Source organism: Typopeltis vanoorti, chromosome 13, assembly GCF_054136105.1.
Source record: "Typopeltis vanoorti isolate ZY-2024b chromosome 13, IOZ_Tvanoo_1.0, whole genome shotgun sequence".
NCBI classification, from domain to species: domain Eukaryota; kingdom Metazoa; phylum Arthropoda; class Arachnida; order Uropygi; family Thelyphonidae; genus Typopeltis; species Typopeltis vanoorti.
This window is the reverse complement of record NC_143561.1, coordinates 64,544,485-64,565,202: the sequence shown is the minus strand read 5'-3', so window position 1 is coordinate 64,565,202 and position 20,718 is coordinate 64,544,485. Positions and strand designations below refer to the sequence as shown.

Sequence of the window (20,718 nt, the reverse complement as noted above, 5' to 3'; positions counted from 1 at the left end):
ATCCAACTTAACATTACATTCTTCCATTATTTATGTGGGATGTTCAAGAGAACACATATGGAAGCAGTATTCTGGATATACAGAACACTTTCCTGTTTTCTGTATATCCTCACAGGAACCATGTTCTCTTTCTCAGATTTCCCAGATGGAAAATTGAACACACTTCATTGGAATAACTTTTCAAAACTTGGAAAATTTAACACTCAACCAAACACCTATCAACAATGTAGTATTGCGATGGATTGTGCTGTCAGTCAGTAACAACTACAATGCCAGAATCATCTCATTTCTACTATCCAAAACCATAGTGAAACACTCAGTGCCAAGAAACCAAAAAAACGATAAAGACAAAACGTGGGGTGTATTTTGAAGATATCCTATCACATCACCTAACTTTAAAATGTGGTCAGGTCATATCATGTTACATTAGATATCACAATTGGAAGCAATTTTGGATCTGGTTTACATCATCTATTAACCACGCTACCGGCCAGGACGTATATATACGTCCAAGTTACCATGGTGCGAAGTGCATATTAAAATTGTAATATCATTGATATTACATTGAAATATATGTTGGATACGAAGCGTATGAGAATGCGTATTTGATCCATAACGGCCGGTAAGGTGTTTAATCATGTAACCAATGCAAAAGTGGTTTGGGATAAAATAGAGAACATGAAGGGTAGATAAAGAACACACCATTCATCTACCCCTGGAACATAATGAATGAACCCAAAAGAATTGCAGACACTTTAGGAGAAATCTTTGTTAGAATAACAGCAAGAACCTCATGTTCTCCTGAATTTTTTGATATTGAAAAAACAAGAGAAACAGCAATTTAACTTTCCTACAAGTGGAGCGGAACCATACAATCAATCATTCATCAAGGTGAACTGGAAATAGCTCTATTATTCTCTTATGCCAGTGCATAGAGCCCAATGACATTCTTGATGCAGTGATATTCATGTTTCAGTAGTGAGCTTTAAAATTTTGCATTGCATCCAACACTCAGTCTGCACAGTTTGCCCCCTTTTTTTTTTTATCTCTGTTACAAGTAGTTGCAGCTTGCATTATTCTGTCTACTTTGCTAAACAACCAAATTGTTTTTAGTAGAGGCACATGCCTCTGTCAATTTTTTTTATTATTATATCATTATTATATCACACCTCCAGGGAGTCCAAAGACTCATCGAGGGAGGGCATCAACTCTACAACTCCTCATCTCACTACTCCACCAACCTTCAGCATCTAACAACAACACCATCTACCGCTGACTACTACCACTAGTGCTTTCACAGACAATTACGAACATACATGCCCACGGCGGGATTCAAACCCGCAGCCTTTTGGCTGGAGATCAGATATGCTAACCACTCTACCAACCAGGCTAGCTCTTTTTTTTCATTGTGAGTGTCTCTCTCTCTTCTTTTCTTCTGCAACTTTCTGTGCTTCTAGCTCTGTAATTACTTATGCAGCACGTGATGGAGGGGACTAGGCATGAGAGAGTATTGGACCTGGTCATAGGATCAGAAGAGCTGTCCATCATTAGCATCCCATAATATCAGGGATGCTACTGATATTCAGCACTTACAAAATGGTTTGAATAGGTTGGAAATTTGGGCAAATGAAAAGGGCTATTAGTTAATGTCAGTGTAAAGTTATGCACTTTAGCGTGATTAATTTCCAGCAGCCATATTATATTAGCAGGGTTATGCCACAAGAAACTGAGGAGGCAAGATATCTTGGCATATTGGTGGATAAGAAATTTAAGTTCAGAGGTCATATAGCAAAAGTTGCAAATACAACTCAGAGGATAATTACAATGTTGAAGCAAACCTTGTCATTAAGGATAAGGAAGTCATTTTGCCTCTTTATAAGGCTTTGATAAGACCACACCTGGATTATTGTGTGCAGATTTGGTCTCCCAGATTCCAAGGGGATAAAGCTGTGGAAAGGTGCAAAGAAGAGTTACAAAGATTATATCTAGATTATGAGATTTAGATTATGAGGACAGTTTGTGAGTATTTGAATTACAGACTCTGGTTAACAGGAGAAAGAGGCACGGTATGATAGAGATCTATAAACTTTTGAATTGGTATTATAGGATAGTGTCTGATGAAATTTTTCATTATATGGAAGGTGAGGAGAGAACATGTGGGGCATCCATGGACATTAAATTTATTTGCAGTCAAGAAAGGGGTAAGAGCTAAGTTTTTCTCTCACAGAGCAGTGAGTGGAATAGTTTGCCTTTAGGGGTAGTTGGTGCATCTAGTGTGAATGAATTTAAGGGAAGGTATGACTGCTGATTTGGGTGATTTATAGCCTCACTCGATGAGTCCTTGACTCCATGGAGGTCTCAGATAATAATAATAACAAGCGAGGTGACTACATTGCCTCCGATTGGTGAAAGTAATCATGTAGTCTTGACTTAGGAGGTCGAAAAACATGAAGAATATTCTGTCAAGAAGGGATGTATGCTGAATTACAAGGCAGGTGATTATGACAAGCTTAGGATGAAACTTAAATCTGTGCCACAGCATAAAACACTGCAGGGTAAGGATGTTAATAGTGCATGGGATATAGTTAAGGGTCATCTAGAGGAAGCAGTATTAAATTGTAAACCTAAGGTAAGGAGGGTTAATCAGATAGGAGTTAGATGGATGAGGAGTAGCTGGAAAAACAAGATCTACAAACAAGTTGTGAAGGTACTGCCATGAGTAGCCCTCTGTCTCCACCTTTGGCAAACTATTTTTTGAAACATCTGGAAGACACCTTGTTTTCATCCATTCATCCCCAACCCTTTCTTTGGTTTCGTTATATCGATGATGTCTTTGCTATTTGGCTACATAATGAAGAGGAACTTACCACATTTCTACAATAGATAAATAGCCTTGACCCACGCATTCAGTTCACCACGGAAAAAGAAAAGTCTGGTAGTTTACCATTCTTGGACATCCTCCTTACACGCATATCCTCTGGAACTTTGTCAACAAGTGTCTATCAAAAACCTACCTTTACTGCCAGATACATTCATCAAAAGTCTGCTCATCACACCTCTCAAAAAATCAGCATTATCAAATTTTTAATTAATAGAGCACATAAAGTGTGCTCCTCCCCATTAAGCTTACAACAAGAACTTTTCACTATAAAAAAAGTTAATAGAATCTAATGGTTACAACCCTAATGAAATCCATCAGATAATTGACTCCTATGTTCCAACATCTCAGGATTCTTCAACAGACCGTACAGTTCCAATCCCTTATATTTCAGGCATCTCAAAACCTATTGGCAGAATTTTGAAGAAGTATCATCTTATTCCCACATATTTTCCTATCAACAAAATTTCTCATTTTTTGCCATCTACAAAAGACAAACTGGCACCTCTATCATTAGCTGGTGTTTACCAGATACCATGTGAATGCAATTTTATCATACTTTGGACAAACAGGCCGTTCTGTGGAAAAAAGAATGAAGGAACTTCAGAATACTAATAAGTCTGGTCTAGCACAACATAACATTGACACTAAACATAATATCTAGGAGGATAAAGCTTGTCTTCTCTACAGATGCAGGTTTAAATATGAACACCTTTTTAAAGAAAGTTGCAAAGCTCTTTTACATCAGCTGAATTGAATCGAAATGCCCGTCTCTCTCTTCAAAAAGTTTGGGAGATTCTCATCTTATGCAACCACCAATGAAATAGTTTTTAAGAATTATATTAATAATATTTTATTAATATTAATCTTCTGGCACTTGGCAACAATTTAATTGGTAATCCACCAACTGTTCTGTGCTTTGTACTCCATTCCTTTAACTGTTTGTTCTACTGATGATGTACTGTTACTTTCAGTACGAAATATTTGTACCTTTAATTCATTAAAGTTATTACTGTTGGTTTTATATGTGTTAAGTTATTAATATATACGTGGTTTAATGCTTTGTCCAAGTATATAATTTCATGGTATCTTTAATTTATAATCACAGGAACTGTTTTCTTCGGCATTTTTGATTGAAAAATTTTAACTTAAATACCATTCTATCAAAAATATGACATATGCAGAGATATAGACAAAATATGTTTTTATTGACTTAAAAACATTTTGAAATTGGGATGATATGAAACAAAATGATTGCTAATGTGGAATTTTGATTTTGACAGTAAAATGATAACTCAGGTTACTTAAACATAAAGAGCCAATAGGCTTCATTTCGGCTCAGTTTAGATAATTCAAGTATTTTGTTATGCATTAAGCTTTTTCATTCATATTATTTACTTTTGTGTAATAGCCAATAAATAAATAAAATGAAGTCAACCATCTGGGACCTGTATTATTCAATTTAAAAAATGTAAAAATGATTTTTAATCATCACCACATGTATTATTCAAGTAAAAAAAGAAAATTAAAATTTTAGAAATTATTTTTGCTTATTCATATATAAGTAGGTAGGTATTCATCTGTATGGAACGTACTAATGCAGAATAAAAATGAGTACCTTGTTTTTGCTTTCCACAAAAATCGGTAACCTACAACACTTGCCCAATGAATGTAAGAGTTTTAGAACAACATATAAAAAAATGAGATAATTAGAAAATATTTTCAGAGATTTTGAAATATGAACTTCACTAAATCTCTTATTAAAGTTAGTTTTAAATAAACTGATAGGAATATTTATAACTTTCTTTTGAATTGAAAACTCAAATTAATTAAAGACCAAGTTATATTTGCTTTTAAGGCCATAGCAGCAACCTTTTCTTAATATTTATATGTTATTCTTGTAGTGTTTATCTGAAGGCTTTGCTATAGTTAAATGGTTAATACATTGTGGTTTATCTTTTACTTCCTTTCCCAAAAAAATCTGCTATATTAATATGTGTATAATTATATTCACAGACATATATTTCTAGTTTTTTTTCTTTTGTTTTCAGGAAGCTCTCTGTGGTCCATCATCAAAATCCGTAACTCAAACAGGTACTCAAACTAGTCCAGATGGTAGTGTGAAAGGACATTTTAGTATTGGAACTACTGGAGGGAAAGATGATTCCATCAGGTTATCTCCTTCAAAGATGTGTCGAAAAGATCGCTCTTCTCGACAGCTCCGTAGTAAACGAGATAGAGCTCATTCGCCTGCGCCTGTTCAGCAGGAGAAAAACTCTAAAGAGAAAACAGTTAAAGAGACAGTGAAAGAAGCTGTATCTCCATCTGTGGCTGAGTGTCTTCGAGCTGTATTTGCAGCATTTTTGTGGCATGAAGGAATTGTTCATGATGCTATGGCTTGTGCATCTTTTTTAAAGTTTAACCCCACTCTTCCTAAGCAAATAACCAAAGTTCCTCAGGTTACTTTTCGAGAAAAAACTGATACAGCATTAACAAGAGAACAGAAAGCAAGGTATAGGCATTCTGTAGAGGTGGCAAGTTCTAGTCTTTTGAATTTTCAGTACTTAGAAGCAATAACACAGACTCCTCTGAATGCTAATATTAATAAAAATAAACTCCGTAAAACTTCAGCACCAATCAAAGAGGATATCGTTATCGAAAGTGTGAAAGATAATCACTTGCAAGATGATAAACGCTCTGGTGCAGCTTCATCGGGAAGTTCATCAAACAGTAAATCCTCAGAGAAGTACCAACTTCCTCAGTCTTTGCAGCACCTGGTTATACTATGGGAACATATTGCGGCTTCATGTTTACGAGCTATATCTCAACAACTTATTTTGCCTAGTCCTCTTACAAGTAGCAAATTGTTTCATAGGTTAGATAAAGAACGATGTGATAGAGAAAAAGAAAAAAAAATAAAGAAAAAAAAAGATTATAGGCCTGTTATGTCATCTAGAGGAAATTTGTTTGGAGAAGCTGCAGGTGGGCCATTTGTTGGCCTAGACAGAGAAACTATGTGTGAATTATGTGGAAATTTTTATCCTCATCCAGTAACTTATCATATGAGGCAGTCACATCCGGGCTGTGGTGATCATGCTGGAGGAAAAGGTTATAATAGTGGTGGAAATTACTGTGGTGGTTGGGCAGGAAATTGTGGAGATGGTGGAATTGGAGGTAGTAGTTGGTATTTAATTTGCGATCGTTGTAGGGAAAAGTATTTGCGCCAAAAACGACAGACTATTATAAAAGAGAAGGCTAAAAAGTCAAGAAAAAAGTCAACCCCTACTAAATTGTTATCACCACTACCTCCAATGGAGGCTCATCAGGTTATGAAGAACAATGCTTTGTTTCTTCTTGAACTTTCTTGTGCAGCAGCTAGTGGTCTTCCTACTAAGGTTGTTACACCACTTAGACGGAGTCCTTATAATAGTATGCCTAGTGTTATAGAACAAGTAAGTATCTTTGACAATTCGCCATTTCCTATAGGTTCATTTCAGTGTTTGGAGATGTTAGGAGTACAACAAGCATATAATAACATGATTGGAGAAGAATTCCTTTCAGAAGAAGATATCAGAGCACTGCAAAATGGGGTTGAAGGTGTAGGATTAAGTGTTGGACTAGTTGATATGTGCCAAGGTATTATGAGATCCATGACTATGAATGGAGGAGCAGATTTGCAACAAAATTCAGGCAAAAGGGAAAGAAAACGGTCAAAATGCAGAGATGGGGAAATGGGAACACGCACCTTCCATAGATCTATATCAGTGGGTTTAACATCAAGGGATTGGAATAAACAAGAAGGAGAAGAAGGAAGAATCATTATGACAAGAAAGAGAAATAATAGCAGTGGAAGCGAAGGTATGTGCAATCACTTTTTCTCAATACCTTAACCATAAACTGATTGCTCAGATGACCAGTTAATGTTTTGTGTCACTAACTTAAAATAAAATCAGTTACAAGATATTATTTTGTGTGTGTGTGTGTGTGTGTGTGTGATGATCTAGGATATATAAATTATTGTATTTCAAGTAAACTTTTTTGTCATATTCAACATGTTGGGGAATTCTTCTTCTTATTGTGCTATCTTCTATCGAAGGTCAGCGACCATCTTGGCGAACAAACTGCGGTCTTGTGCTAATCTGAGCAGTTGTGCACTGCTCTTTCCTGTCCACGTCTTGATGTTGTCAAACCATGATATTCTTTTTCTTCCTCTAGTTCCTTTGCCATCAATTCTTCCTACCAAAATAGTTTTATTATTTTGGTAGGAATTAAGTAATTTGTATAATAGTAAAATATATAATAGGTGGGATTAAGTAATTTGGAAAAATCCTGTTATAGGTGCAGAATATGGAACTATTTCCATATTCAGGAATATAAGTTGTTGTATCAGGATGTAAATAAGTATGTTGTTGTTTGTGGTCTTATACTGGACACTGAAAATTCGTATTGAAGTCAAGCTAAAAATTTTAGATACTTCAAGTACCCAGAGGGGGGGGGGGAGATCTGGGAGATATACTGACTTGTAATTGAGATCCTGCTTTCTAACTAATTATCACAATGATGTACAAAAATGGTCCGATCTGACACACTAATTCTTGTCATTCTAATATTATAATGTTTCCAGCATTATAGCGCACTGATCTACCATTGTAATGAGCCATCTTTCTAAATGAGAGTCACTTTCCCAAGGAATATTATCCAGCGACTTGTTTCCATGCTAAAAAACTCTACTTGCACACTACATTAGATCCTGTAACATTACATCTTGTCTGACATGTTATTTCTCTTATGCCATATTCTCTCATGTTGTTGTTTAGAAGAGGAAACATGTCTAGGAATAATAATACTTATGCGATATTCTCTCATGTTGTTGTTTAGAAGAGGAAACATGTCTAGGAATAATAATAATTGACTATTTTTATTTAGTTATTAAATTATTAGGTCAGTAGTTTGCCCTGGTCACCACAGCATCTTCATTGGCACAATGATATAAACACCACACTAACTGTGCACTCAGACATACCATTAGAAGGCAAACAAAGACTAGGAGAAAATGCTGGATCCTGCAGTCCTGGCTGCCACCTTTAAGGGTAATGGGGAGCTTGCTTATTCTTCTGTAGGTCTCAAATTGGCCTAAATAAAAATAATTTAATAACTAAATAAAATAATAATTCCTAGACGTGTTTTCACCTTTAAATAACAACACAAGTGATAATCAACTTCTAAACATCCATTTATGCCAGATTGTCAATATGAAGACTCTAGCTAGTTCAGATATGTCTTTGCTCATATTTGAGCAGCATTGTCCATGTACTGTTCAGTTATAGAAATAGTAACCCAACAGCAGCTACACTTTCTTTCAAGTGAAATTACTTTGTACTTATGACTACTGTAGATCAATCCCTCTCAAAATGAAGCTTTGTCAGCATTTACCAATCTTATAGCTCTCGTGGAAAGGCTTAGATGTTGGTTATGCATTTTTATTAAATAGCTTAAGGAAATTACAATGTATACTAGGATATACAAAAATAAATTTTAATACACTTCCAATATTTCGGCAACGCACGTTGCCATTTTCACAGGAACTTAAAAACAAGACATGTGCACGCGAGCACAACAAACAGTAAATGAGGACAAAGCAGGATGCTATTCTTTCTCCTAAATTCCTGATGGTGCCTCCTAGCAGGCAATGTTCGTATTCTTGGACAATTGGGCTGAAGGTCTTCTGATGTAGATGTTGCTGAAATATTGGAAGTGTATTAAAATTTATTTTAATGTATATCCTAGTATATGTTGTAATTTCCTTAAGCTATTTAGTAAAAAATAAAAAAATAAAAAAATTTTATAGCATTTACTGAATTTACAAATTTTTGATATTACTTTTGGTCAAGCCCTTTAACCTTCCTACCGGCTGAGGTGGTTGAAATATCCAGACCACCATAGCATTCTGCATGGATCAAAACTTCATCTGCATTCACCTTTTATCATGCCATTACCTTCCTCCACCGTTAATCCCTTTACGGCTATTTTAGAGGCATTAGTGGATTAACTGTTAGTAGGTGACTTTTGTATTACCTGTATTTATGCACACTGTTTTGCTTGGAATTTTCTTTATTGTCCTGAGATATTTGACCTTTTTTGCCTCTAAAATGATTTATCGTGTTTCTTCCCAAAAATTGAAATGAATTTCACATGTGCGAAAATAATCAATCCTGAAATGACCATCGATCAGCCTTTGCAACGAATCTATTTAGTAATAGTAAATATGCTGTATTTCATTCTTCAAATAAGTGCAACAGAACAGTTGCACTGGTTGTTCTTGCACTTGACTCACAATATAGAAACAATTTTTTTTTGCAAATTTTCAAATGTTTGAATTGAACATACGTCAAATATTTATATTTTTAAATAATATTTATTGAAATAAATATGACTTTTGCTTTCTTTCCTAGCAAAAAAGCATTATATTGATCATCACATTTCAGTTTTAGAATCAAATTTTTTTTTTGGTTTTGTTTTATGAACAACAAATGATGTTATACTGCATAACTCAGTTTCTGATTGTGAGTCTTTTTAGTATCAAAAATTTATATCCAATGATGTTTTAGCAGGGATTCTTCACTTTTATTTTATTTTATTTTTTTTTTTGTAGAATGCACATTACAATAATATCTAGTCCAGTAACCACCGTAGATATGTTGAAAATATAATATGAAGGATATCATATACAGAATGATTCAAAATTTATGCTCATTTTGATGATTTTGTAATGCTTATGCCACCACCCCCCTTATTCTTTCTTGGAATTCAATTGCATAACCACTCTAAATTTCTACAGGTATGAAAACGTTTCCAGATAGTATTAAAAATCTATTACTTCATTTACCATTTTGACAAAAGAAATAAGGCAATAATATTGTTGTACTAAGCTTCTAGTTCTGTACTGTTTCTTTGCAATCTAAAATAGCTGTTCTACTGTCTGCTGAAATGATTTGAAATTTTAGAAATACTATGCTATATTTTCACCATTCAAAATTTATGTACCACACGAAAGAAAGTTCAGTAGTATTATTTTTTGTTTCTTTTTTCTTAAAATAATCTAAATAATTTTCTTCTACTTCTGCTGCTGGTTGCTATTTCTGAAGTAATCTACACCTTAGAAATACTTGATAATAATCCTCTTAGCTGGAGGAAAAGGTAAAGGCTTAGATCACTCTCAGTGCTATTGAGAAAGAAAAGAGAAAACATTTAGCCAGAAGGGACACTAAAGTGCCTCAAGCTGTAGTGTGAGATACATCAAGAATGTCATGTTTCATTTTCAATTGTTGATCAGTAGACATCCTAACATAGAAAAAAATACAGATATTTCTTTTACAGGCTGATACAATATTTATGCTAAAATAAGTTCTTAATTTATAATGATCTGTTTCATTTTTATTATTGAAAAATTCTAAATTATTTCATACAATTATCTCGAAAAAGAGGATTTGAATTATTTTAAGAGAAAAGGAGCTTATGCATAATCTTATTTTTTGGGGGAGAGGGGGAAGGTTATAGACTTGTTCAATCTGCTGATATTTCAGAGAATTTATTTTAGAAATCGTTCGCAAGACAACTGTTACAAACGTAAATCACTTGGGGAAACTGTCCATTCATTTTAGGGTAAATAGTAGCAAAGGTTTAGCTACTTCAACAAAGCCATGTATCTAAACTAGAAGAAAATGTCATTATATCTGCTGATGTTAGAACTCTTACATAAATAGTTTTTTTCTGACATTATTTCTCTATTAGTTATAATGTAATCAGTCTACAGATTTTTGCCCTCTTGTGTTCTACCATCTTATGGTCAGTGATTTTTTCTTTGTACTACAAGAAAAAAAATCAGCTAACACAAGAAAAATATGTAGTATTTTCTTTTTCATTGGGTGAATTTACAATGTTCTTTCTTTGTGTTTTGAAAAGAAAGTACAAATAATTTTTTTTCTTACTATTTTTGCCATTATAACATCTGATACAATTATAAGAGGGACATTTTACCATTTTTCGCCCACACGAGAAAAAGAAATATGACAATAATGTTGAGTCATCGAACTTCTGTAACGGAAATTTTTAATACAAAACTTTGTAATTTAAATATGTATATATAAGCAAAAGTATTGCTTATTATAAAATTGGAGCATAATATCTGAACTAGCACAAAATATATACATATCATTTTCAATCATAACCATTAATTTCATGTTGTAATGACCAATCATGCAGAGAAACCAAGAATGCGAAAGTGCAAAGAACAGTAGATTAAAATATAAAGAAAAAAATTTAGTGATATGATTAAAGAATTTCATGCTATTCTCTATAAAGCAAAGTTGCTCAAGCACGTCCTTCAGGAAATCTGTGACGTATTCTTTGAAACATGATCTTGAGCAAAAATATAACATAATCTCGAACGTCGGCAGCCGGATTTTTTAAAATAATATTTCAAATAATTATTGTGAATTAATTTCTTTGAGAACAAAGAAAATGTTTTGTGGAGTAAACAATTAGAAAAAATTAGCAAAAAAAAAAATTAAAAATGAAATTGGTTCTCCAAGGTAAGGCAATATTTAAGTGAAGAAACTATGCAAGGATAATTACAAATTCTGAAGATAACTTACAGAAAGCTATTTTAGATCTAAATGAGATATCCAAAGATTATGGTATGATAATATCAACGGAAAAATCAAACATTATGGCCTTTAAAGGACAAGATCCAGCAAGAACTAAAATAGTAATAGATAACAAGATCTTAGAAAGGTGAATTCATTTAACTACCTAGGATGTATGATCACATATGAAAATGAAAAAGATATAAACATAAAAATTGCAAAATATTTAAAAATAACAGGTGTAATTAACTCTATATTTAAACCAAACCTAGTTCAAAAACAAACCAGGCTAAAAGTATACAATACATTAGCCCTACTAGTCTTAATGTATGGAAGCGAAATCTGGACAATAAAACAAAAAGACAAACAAAGATTAACAACAGCAGAAATGAAGTTTATGAGAAAAACTGCAAAGTATACTTTATTTGATCACAAAAGAAACGAAGATATTATGAAAGAATTAAACCAAGAACCAGTAATAGAAAAAATTAAAAAATATAAACATAAATGGATGGAACACATTGAAAGAATGAAAACGGAAAGATTACCAAAACAAGCCTTAAAGTACAAGCCATTAGGAAAAAGAAAACCAGGATGTCCTCTTAAACCATTCAACAATGACTTCTAAGGCTGGAACAGGCCATGCTAGGCCTAAATCCTTGATACGCATGATGATGATGATGATGATGAACTATGCAAGGATCTTTATTTTGTCCAGGCATTAAAATTGCTTTGTACAATAAAAAGAGAAAATAAAAATAATTTCTATATTTTTAGTTTATCCAATATAACTAAGATTCAGTTACCCAGCATAGAACGAGGAACTGCATTTTTTCTTATAGGCAACTAAGAAGCAGCTATGAGCGTGAGATAATCTGATTAAGTGTTCTCTTCAGTGTGAGGGATTATCACACCTTCTAATGGACATGCCGGCCAAATTGCACTTCTTATCCATGTGCCTTCACCAGATAGCATACATCGTATCCAGATTAGCTGGATGTCTATAGACATCCTGGCCAGGTGGAGGGTTAAAGGATAGTAGGAGTATTATGATACAGTATGTATCAACCATTAACCTCTTTCTGTATATGTCATAAACATGCCCCAATGATGATGATTTATTACTGTTTGGGAGTCAAATGGCTTCAGATTCATATCCATGAATGTGCATTCATTTCAAGGATCAACATGTTGTGTACACTAAAGAATGAAGCTCAATTATAAAAATAATTAAATATTTATTGCAAATACAAGGTAATCAAAATTAAAGTATCCTTGTTTGGGACTTTGTGGAGTGCCGCCCTGCAATCCAAATGCTGCGAAACTTTGCAGAAATACATTGTGCATCTTTCAGAAGCAATATCTGAGAAAAAAAAGTAGTTCCATATTACTTACAACTATAATAATGGAATTAACTCACTTAAAATATTCTTTATTAGTAGAATTTTTGCCTGAGTATCACAGGCATCATCAGTACAAGTACAAAAGCTAATTAAACAATATTCACAAGGTGCCACCTAAGTAGCTAAAGTAAGATAACTAAAAATGGTCCTTGAAAAAAAAAAAACTGATTTATAGAGTACTATCTTCCACAAAGGGGATAGACATAGACCATGGGATCTGTTTAAGTTAGGGGAGTTAAGTATCATTTCAGATGTTTCTTTGTAAAAAAACCGACTTTTGTGGCAAAAGTCATTCACAAAAGTTGGTTCCTCATGGAATTGCTTTACAAAGAAACATGTGAAACATTACTTCACTCCCCTAACTTAAACAGATCCAATGGTCCATGTACTGTAGGTTGATCAGCTAACCTCTTGTGTATGGGCACTATACAGATGTGATCAAGAATAGGATGAAAGATTTGAAAGAAATATCAGATGATTTGAGAGTGGCAGTGTATGGAGATTCAATGATAAGAAGTATGGTGAATGAAAAGGTGCACAAGGTCTGTTTTCCAGGAAGTAAAATCAGCAGGGTGGTTGAAGCATTGGATAAGAGGAGTATGCAATCAAAAGAATTGGTTGTGGTAGTTTGGCACAAATGATTTGACTAGTAACAAGAAAATTGTAACGAGGAATGTAACATTGAGTGTTAAGGAGAGTGAAAGATAAGATAACAGCATGGTAGGTAAGGTAGTCAGCGTGTTTGCCCAAGTATGATAATGATAAGTTGAGAAGGTGAGCGAAGATTAGGAATGGTATGCTAGCAGAGTTGCATGAGGAGAAAGGGGTTCATTTTGTGAATATGAGGGATGAGTAAGGAGAGGATAGAGCTGTATAAAAGAGATGGTTTACATTTGTGTGGAGTTGGTATGCATCAATTGGAGAAACTTTTCCTGCAAGGGAAAATGACTGAAGTGAATGTAAGACCTGAGGAAGCAAAAGCTGTTGTGGAAGAGCAGGAGGGTAAGGTTTGCAAGTTTGTGGATGGAGAGGTGAGTGGCATGAGTGAAGAGTGGGAGGTCATGGTAGACAGAGGGACACTGCATGAAACTGTATATGATGGTTTCAAGAGTAGAAGTATGAGGGCACAAGAAAGGATGTGGGGTGACATTTATTATTATTATTTTACTGCATCTCCATGGAGTCTGGACACTCACTATGGGTGACTCAAATTAACCATTATACACACAAATCCTATCATACCCATCCTTGAATACATTTACCATCAGGGAACTCACAACCAATTCTGGCAATTCATTCTACTCATTCTCCACGGAAAAAATTTGGTCCCCCCTCCCACTAACCACACTCTTATACAATGTCCACAGATGCCCCCCCCCCCCCTAGTTCTCTATTTGTCATATATTGAAAATCACTTGCTACAATTTTCATCAATCGATTTCACTTGCATCACCTATCAACTAATCTTTGTAACGTATAAACCTTTCAACCCTTCCTAGTAGGGAGTATTGTATTCCACACACCTGTTACTATCTTGGTCACTCATCTCTGATTCCTCTTGACCACCTCCTAGTCCCAAAGAAACCCAGGTGACCAAATCTATGTACAGAAGACAAGATGTAGCCAAATCATAGCCTTATAAAGATGATAATAACCTCCTTATATTTATTTGCTATTGTGTTTTTCACCATCCAAGTAATCCTTTGAGCTATTTTACCAACTTTTTGCAATATGCCTTCTGAACTTCAACTCTTTGTCCACCATTATCCCCAAGGCCCTAGCCTCATCAATTTCCTGTAATCCAATACCATCAATATGATACACTGTATGCAACCTTTTCAACCTGATGTGCATAACCTTACATTTTGCAACATTAAATTGATAATCATTATCCTTTGCCCACAATACCAATTTATTTAAATCATCTGCAGGATATTTACATCACCTTTATAACTATTGCTTGCCCCAGTTTTGCATTCAGAACAACTGAATATCCCCTCTTTAATCTTTCCCTGTGTCACTGATATAAATTAAAGAGTAGTGGCCCTACTACGGAGCCCTGAAGTACTCCACTGGTCATTGTCATTCTCCAAGTTCAACTCCACCATATTGTACTCTCTGGTGTCTGTCTGTCAGCACCCCCCCCCATCCATGCCACTAGCCTTATATCATTCCCATTTGCTCCAGTTTTTGCAATAGTCTAAAGTCAAGTAGTATCATGGTGTAGTCATTACCTTTATCCAAATCTATTGTCACTTTATTATAAAATGTGAATAACTTACTAAGACAGGACCTACCCTTTACAAAGCCATGCTGCCCACTATAGAATATCGCATCCCTATCTACCCACTTTTGTACACACACGGACAAAGAAATTAGCACATCTGGAAGAAAACATGGTACAATGCTGAAACTAAGCAAATGGCTAGAGTGCAGGGTGGTATGCAAATGATCCAAGTTTGGTGCGATTGCACATGCCCACACACCCTGCGGTGGCACTGCAAGCACGAACCGGCAGCCTTATAAAGCCGGCGTGTAGTCGATAGCCGATTAAAGCAAAAAGAGCTGGCTGACGCAAGCTAGAGTACAAAGTGACAATAATGCCAGGTAGACGCCAGAGACGTCGATTTAAGCAACTTACGGACTTTGACAGAGGCATGATCATTGGCCTGAAAACCGGAGGCTGGTTGGTGCGCCGTATAGGCATGCACATGAACCGTTTTGACCATACTGTCCGACAGTGTTGGGAGCTGTGGACACGTTCCGGCACTGCCACATGGCAGAGTGGCACCAGTCGGATCAGGAGCACCAACTCTAGAGAGGATCAACGGATTGTGCGGCAAGCATGGAGGGATCCCACGGTGACCCGGTCCACTATACAGGCAGATGTTGGTGCTCCTGTGTGTCCACAAACCATTTCCCGACGCCTCGTGGAGGTGAATTTATGATCCCAATGCCCCTTACATGTGCTTCCATTAACACCGCAACATTGCCAACTCCGTTTGCAGTGGTGCCAGGCGAGAACAACGTGGAATGCCACAGACTGGCGATGTCTGGTCTTCAGCGATGAGTGTCATTTTGGGGACAGATGATCATCGTGTCCGGGTGTGGAGGACCCCTGGTCAAGGACACAATCTCGACCTCGCTATCGAGTGCCACACCTTCCGCACTGCAGGCATTATGGTCTGGGGAGCCATAGCCTATGATAGCCGATCATCCCTCGTAGTGGTACGTGGCGCATTGACTGGGCAGCGGTATGTGGACGACATCCTATGGCCCCACTTTCTCCCATTCCTGGCTGGGATACCAGGAGCGCTATACCAACAGGATAATGCCTTTCTGCACATGGCTCGGGTTGCCCAGGCCTGCCTATGTCGTGTACAGACACGTCCATGGCTTGCTCGCTCCCTGGACTTGTCCCCTATTGAGCATGTTTGGGAACAGCTGAAATGCCAGCTCCCACCGTGCCGCAATATCTGGGATTTGGAGCACAACGTCCAACACGTGCGGGCTAGTCTGCCGCAGGACAACATCAGGCATCTGTTCACCACCATGCCGGACCGTATTGCAGCATGTAACGCAGCACGAGGCAGTGCAATGCGCTATTGATGATGACCGGATTGCATACCACAGATCCCTTTGTAATTGTCCTTCAGCTCTGTTTTTGCCATCATGTGCATCACTCACCTGTATCATTACACCAATAAAATTTCAGTTGAATCCTATGCTTCCTTCTTGGTGCACTTAATTTCTTTGTCTGTGTGTGCATTTTACTGTTCAGCAACTTTTCAGATACTTTAACAACCACTCCTGATATATTTATTGGTCTGCAGTTTGCTATCTCTGTCTTGGAGCCATCTATATGCAATTGTACTCTCTTACCCTCCTTCCTTCCCTTGGAACCCTGCCAGAGCTGAGACTTAGATTGAACAACAGAGGCAATGCCAGTTCTCTTGCACACTGACATAGTACACAGGTTGATATGCCATTCAGTTCCCCTGCTGTGTTCACATTCATATTTTTTAATATGCTGAACATCTGTTTATCTACTTCAATATTGATATGCATTCCTGTAACATCAGCAACTGGAAAATCACCACCTGAATGATACACCTTTGCAAAATGATCACTAAGCAACTGAACTATTTCTTTTGGTTTAGTGGCCTTCCTACCATGAGCATTGTTTAAAATCATCCTACCATAGTAATTTTTCCTCTTATAATGAAAAAACTCTTTTGGATTTATTTGGCTAATTCTTCTTGCTTGCACTTTGTACTGCTCATCGAGTATGCTGATCACTTTTTTCTTTATATTTCCTCCACAATGTTTTCTTTTTTTGCAGTTCTTGCTTTATATCCCTGTTCATCCACTTAATTCCAACTTGGTTTATTCTCCTGACCTTGGGTATGCAGTCTTGTTACTGCTACTCTCAAGCAACCTTTGACCACTTGCAATACATTAATGATATTCTTTTGTTGTATCTTCTCAAGCCATGACACTGTTCCAAGATGATTTCTATGTCTCTCTTAATCACAGCCTTATAATTCAACATAAATCCTTTCTTCCCAGATAATTTCACATGTTTGGCAGCTACGCAGAACAAGACCGCATGGCCACTCTCCCCAATTGGAGGCAGTGTGTCTACCTTGGTTATGGACACATCTTCTAATGCTATTATCAGATCCAACACCCTCAAATCCCCTTGCTTCTTTTATTACATGTTGTTTTATGTAATTATCCCATTCCATCTTTCCATGCCCTCTTTCCTCCCTCCAATCAATGTTCCCATAGTTAAAGTCTCCTATAATAATTGTTTGGCCTATACTCATTGTGCCAATCTGCCAATACATGGCATCTTCCTGTGGACCCTCCCCTCCCCTGATCTGTAGCTGCATCCAACAACATATTTTGTTCTATTTGCCTCTATCTCACACCAAACAACCACAAATGAACCATCTTCTTCAGACCTAAAATCCTCTTTAACTTCTAATTTTGTTGGTTGTAATTCTTCAGCTATCATCAGCAATACCTCACCTCCTGCCCTGTTCCTTCTGTCCATCTTGAAAATACAGTAACCTTCACATTCTATTCCTGTAACTATATCATTTTCAGTCATCTCACTGATGTTTTTAATTTTTGGCCAGGTTGAGCTCACCAATACCAAAAACTCCTCACCCTTATTCCTGATACTTCTTGCCTTAGTGTACATGCATTTCACCATCCCCTTGTATCCATAGTTACCCTTGTGTAATGTCATTACTAGCCCATTCAAATCGGAAACCTGTGAAATCCCATTCGGCATTGCATAATCATTACTGTACACATGCTTGATTTCATCCTCCCTAATAACTCTAGTTTCCCTGTTTTTGCACTACCACATTCTCACTAAACAACACTTTCTCCAAACATCTAACTCCAAAACCATTTAAATATAGTTTGTCGGGCATATATAAGTCCTTTCATCCATCACATTCACTCCTTACATCAATAAACTGCACACCATTCATCCAGCTCAATCTTCATTGGCCATCATGACCCTTCTCAGTTCTGTCCTATCATACTAAGGCAGCAGACTCACAATCTTTACTCTCTTACTCTTCAAGAGGGGTGTAATCTAAGTTAGGATACAGGACTGGATGGGAAGAGTGTAGAGGAGCCACATCTGAAAAGTGGGAATCACTGGGACTTGTTTTAGAAACAGAAATGAGCTAGTGTGTATGTTCCAAATGCTAGAAGTATTTGAAACAAGAGGAATGAAATTGTAGCATTGATAGAGTTCATTCATTCAAAAATTTGGTATAAGTGAGACATGGTTGAACAAGGATGGCATTCTGACAGGAATAAAAATGGAAGGATATATAGTCTTTTTTTGAAGACAAACAAAAAAAGAGAGGAGGAGTGTTATTAATGATGGCAGAGGAGTTGAGTCCATCTAGGGTGGAGATGCAAGGAGCAAGTATTGACAGTGGATTCGAGACAGTGTGGTGTGAAGTGGAGGTGGACAGGACAAAATGTTTGGTAGGGTGTTGCTTATAGACCTGTTAATGTGGAACGCAGCGAGAAGGAAATGTTTAGATAAATTGGTCTGGCTAATAAGAAAAGGATGATTGTTGTAGGTGATTTTAATTATGGTAATATAGACTGGAATGAAAAGAAAGCATTAGGAACCAAAGAGAATGAATTTCTTCAGTTTTTAAGGGATAACTATCTTAAGCAGTATGTAATAGGGCCACACATGGATCGAGGGCCTTGGATTTGATTCTCTCATCAGAACATGTTGTAGATGAAGTGCCACGTCTTCCTACAGTTGATGATGTTGATCACTTGGGTGGTGGCCTGCCATAACAGACTTTTGTGAGAAAGAGTTATATGTGGAACTGTCATGCTCAGGTGGCTTGTAGCAATATCATGGAATGAGGAATTGCATGGGAAAGAAATCAGTGATGCTTGGTGTCTACTCAGAAAGTATCTGCCAGAGGCAATGGTGAGTATATTCCCAAGTCAGGAGATTAAATAAGGTAGGTGTAAAATGGATGACTTAAGAGGTGAAGCATGCAATCTGGAAGAAAAAGGTATTGTGGAGGTGGCACAAGATGAGTGGAGATAATCAGATACATGAGGAGTATAAAGGAAGGTGACTCACTTAGTAAGTAGCAAAATTGCGGTATGTGCAGCAGTTAGCAAATGATGCTAAAAGAAATGCAAGGGAGTTTTTTCAATATGCAGCCAGTAGAAAGAAGAATGATTATAGGAGAATGATGATGGTCGTTGATAATAATGATAATTATTATTATTATTATGCAGGCACCTCCATGGAGTCTGAAGACTCATTGCAAGAAACCCAATCTATCCACACAATCTATCATAACCTCTTTTTGAATCCATTAATAGACAAAGCACTCACAACTGACTCTGGCAACCCATTCCACTCATTCACAACTCTCCAAGCAAAAAATCTAGTACTCACACCCACTACTAGCAAAACTTTTATTCAACTTCCAGGAATGACCCCATGTTCTGATCCCTTTAGCCAAATGTTGAAACATTTCCCCTGCATCTATCCTATAAAACTCTTTAAGCAACTTAAATGTTTCTATCATATCCCCTTTATTTCTCCTGTCAACCAACTTCTGCAGTTCACACATCCTCATAGGGAACATTCTGCAGGCAACTCGCCTTCTTAGTCACCTGCCTCTGAATCCTCTCCACCACAACCTCATCCCCAAGAAATCCAGCAGGCCAGACTTGAGCACAGTAATCCAGATGTGTGGGAGTATCAAGGACTTATAAAGAGAATATCAGCTTCCTTATCTCTACATGTTAATGTGTTTTTCAATAGCCAAGTTATCTTATACACATGCCATCAATGTGATACACGCTTTTAATCTATTTGTCTCAAAATGCATAACTTTACATTTCTCAACATTAAACTGACACCCATTAACTTTTACCCATAATGACAACCTATTTAAATCTTCCTGCAAGCTCTCACATTACCTTGATTAACTATTACTCTACCTAATTTCACGTCATCAGCACACAGCTGAGTATTTCCTTTCAGGTTATTTCCTATATCATTTATGTACAAATCAAACAGCAGTGGTCCCAGGAGACCTTGCTGCAGTACACTACTAGTCACCTGTTTTTGCCTTAATTCTGCCCCTCCATATACCGCTTTTTGATATCTGTCCAGCAGCCACCCTCTTATCTACATAACCAGTGTTATATCCATCCCCATTTGTTCTAATTTGTGCAACAGAGTTCCATGCAGTATTCTATCAAATGCTTTTGC

The 20,718-nt window shown here is 36.5% G+C and overlaps 1 protein-coding gene across 1 annotated transcript in view; it reads left to right on the top strand.

The window, feature by feature from the left end:
* Nucleotides 1-20,718, top strand: part of hiw (MYC binding protein highwire) — a 1,014,282-nt gene that overhangs the window by 694,877 nt on the left and 298,687 nt on the right. Inside the window, exon 58 of the mRNA XM_090402616.1 lies at nucleotides 4,930-6,736. Within this exon, the coding sequence (XP_090258742.1) occupies nucleotides 4,930-6,736 (1,807 nt within the window). The remainder of the gene's footprint in view (nucleotides 1-4,929; nucleotides 6,737-20,718) is intronic.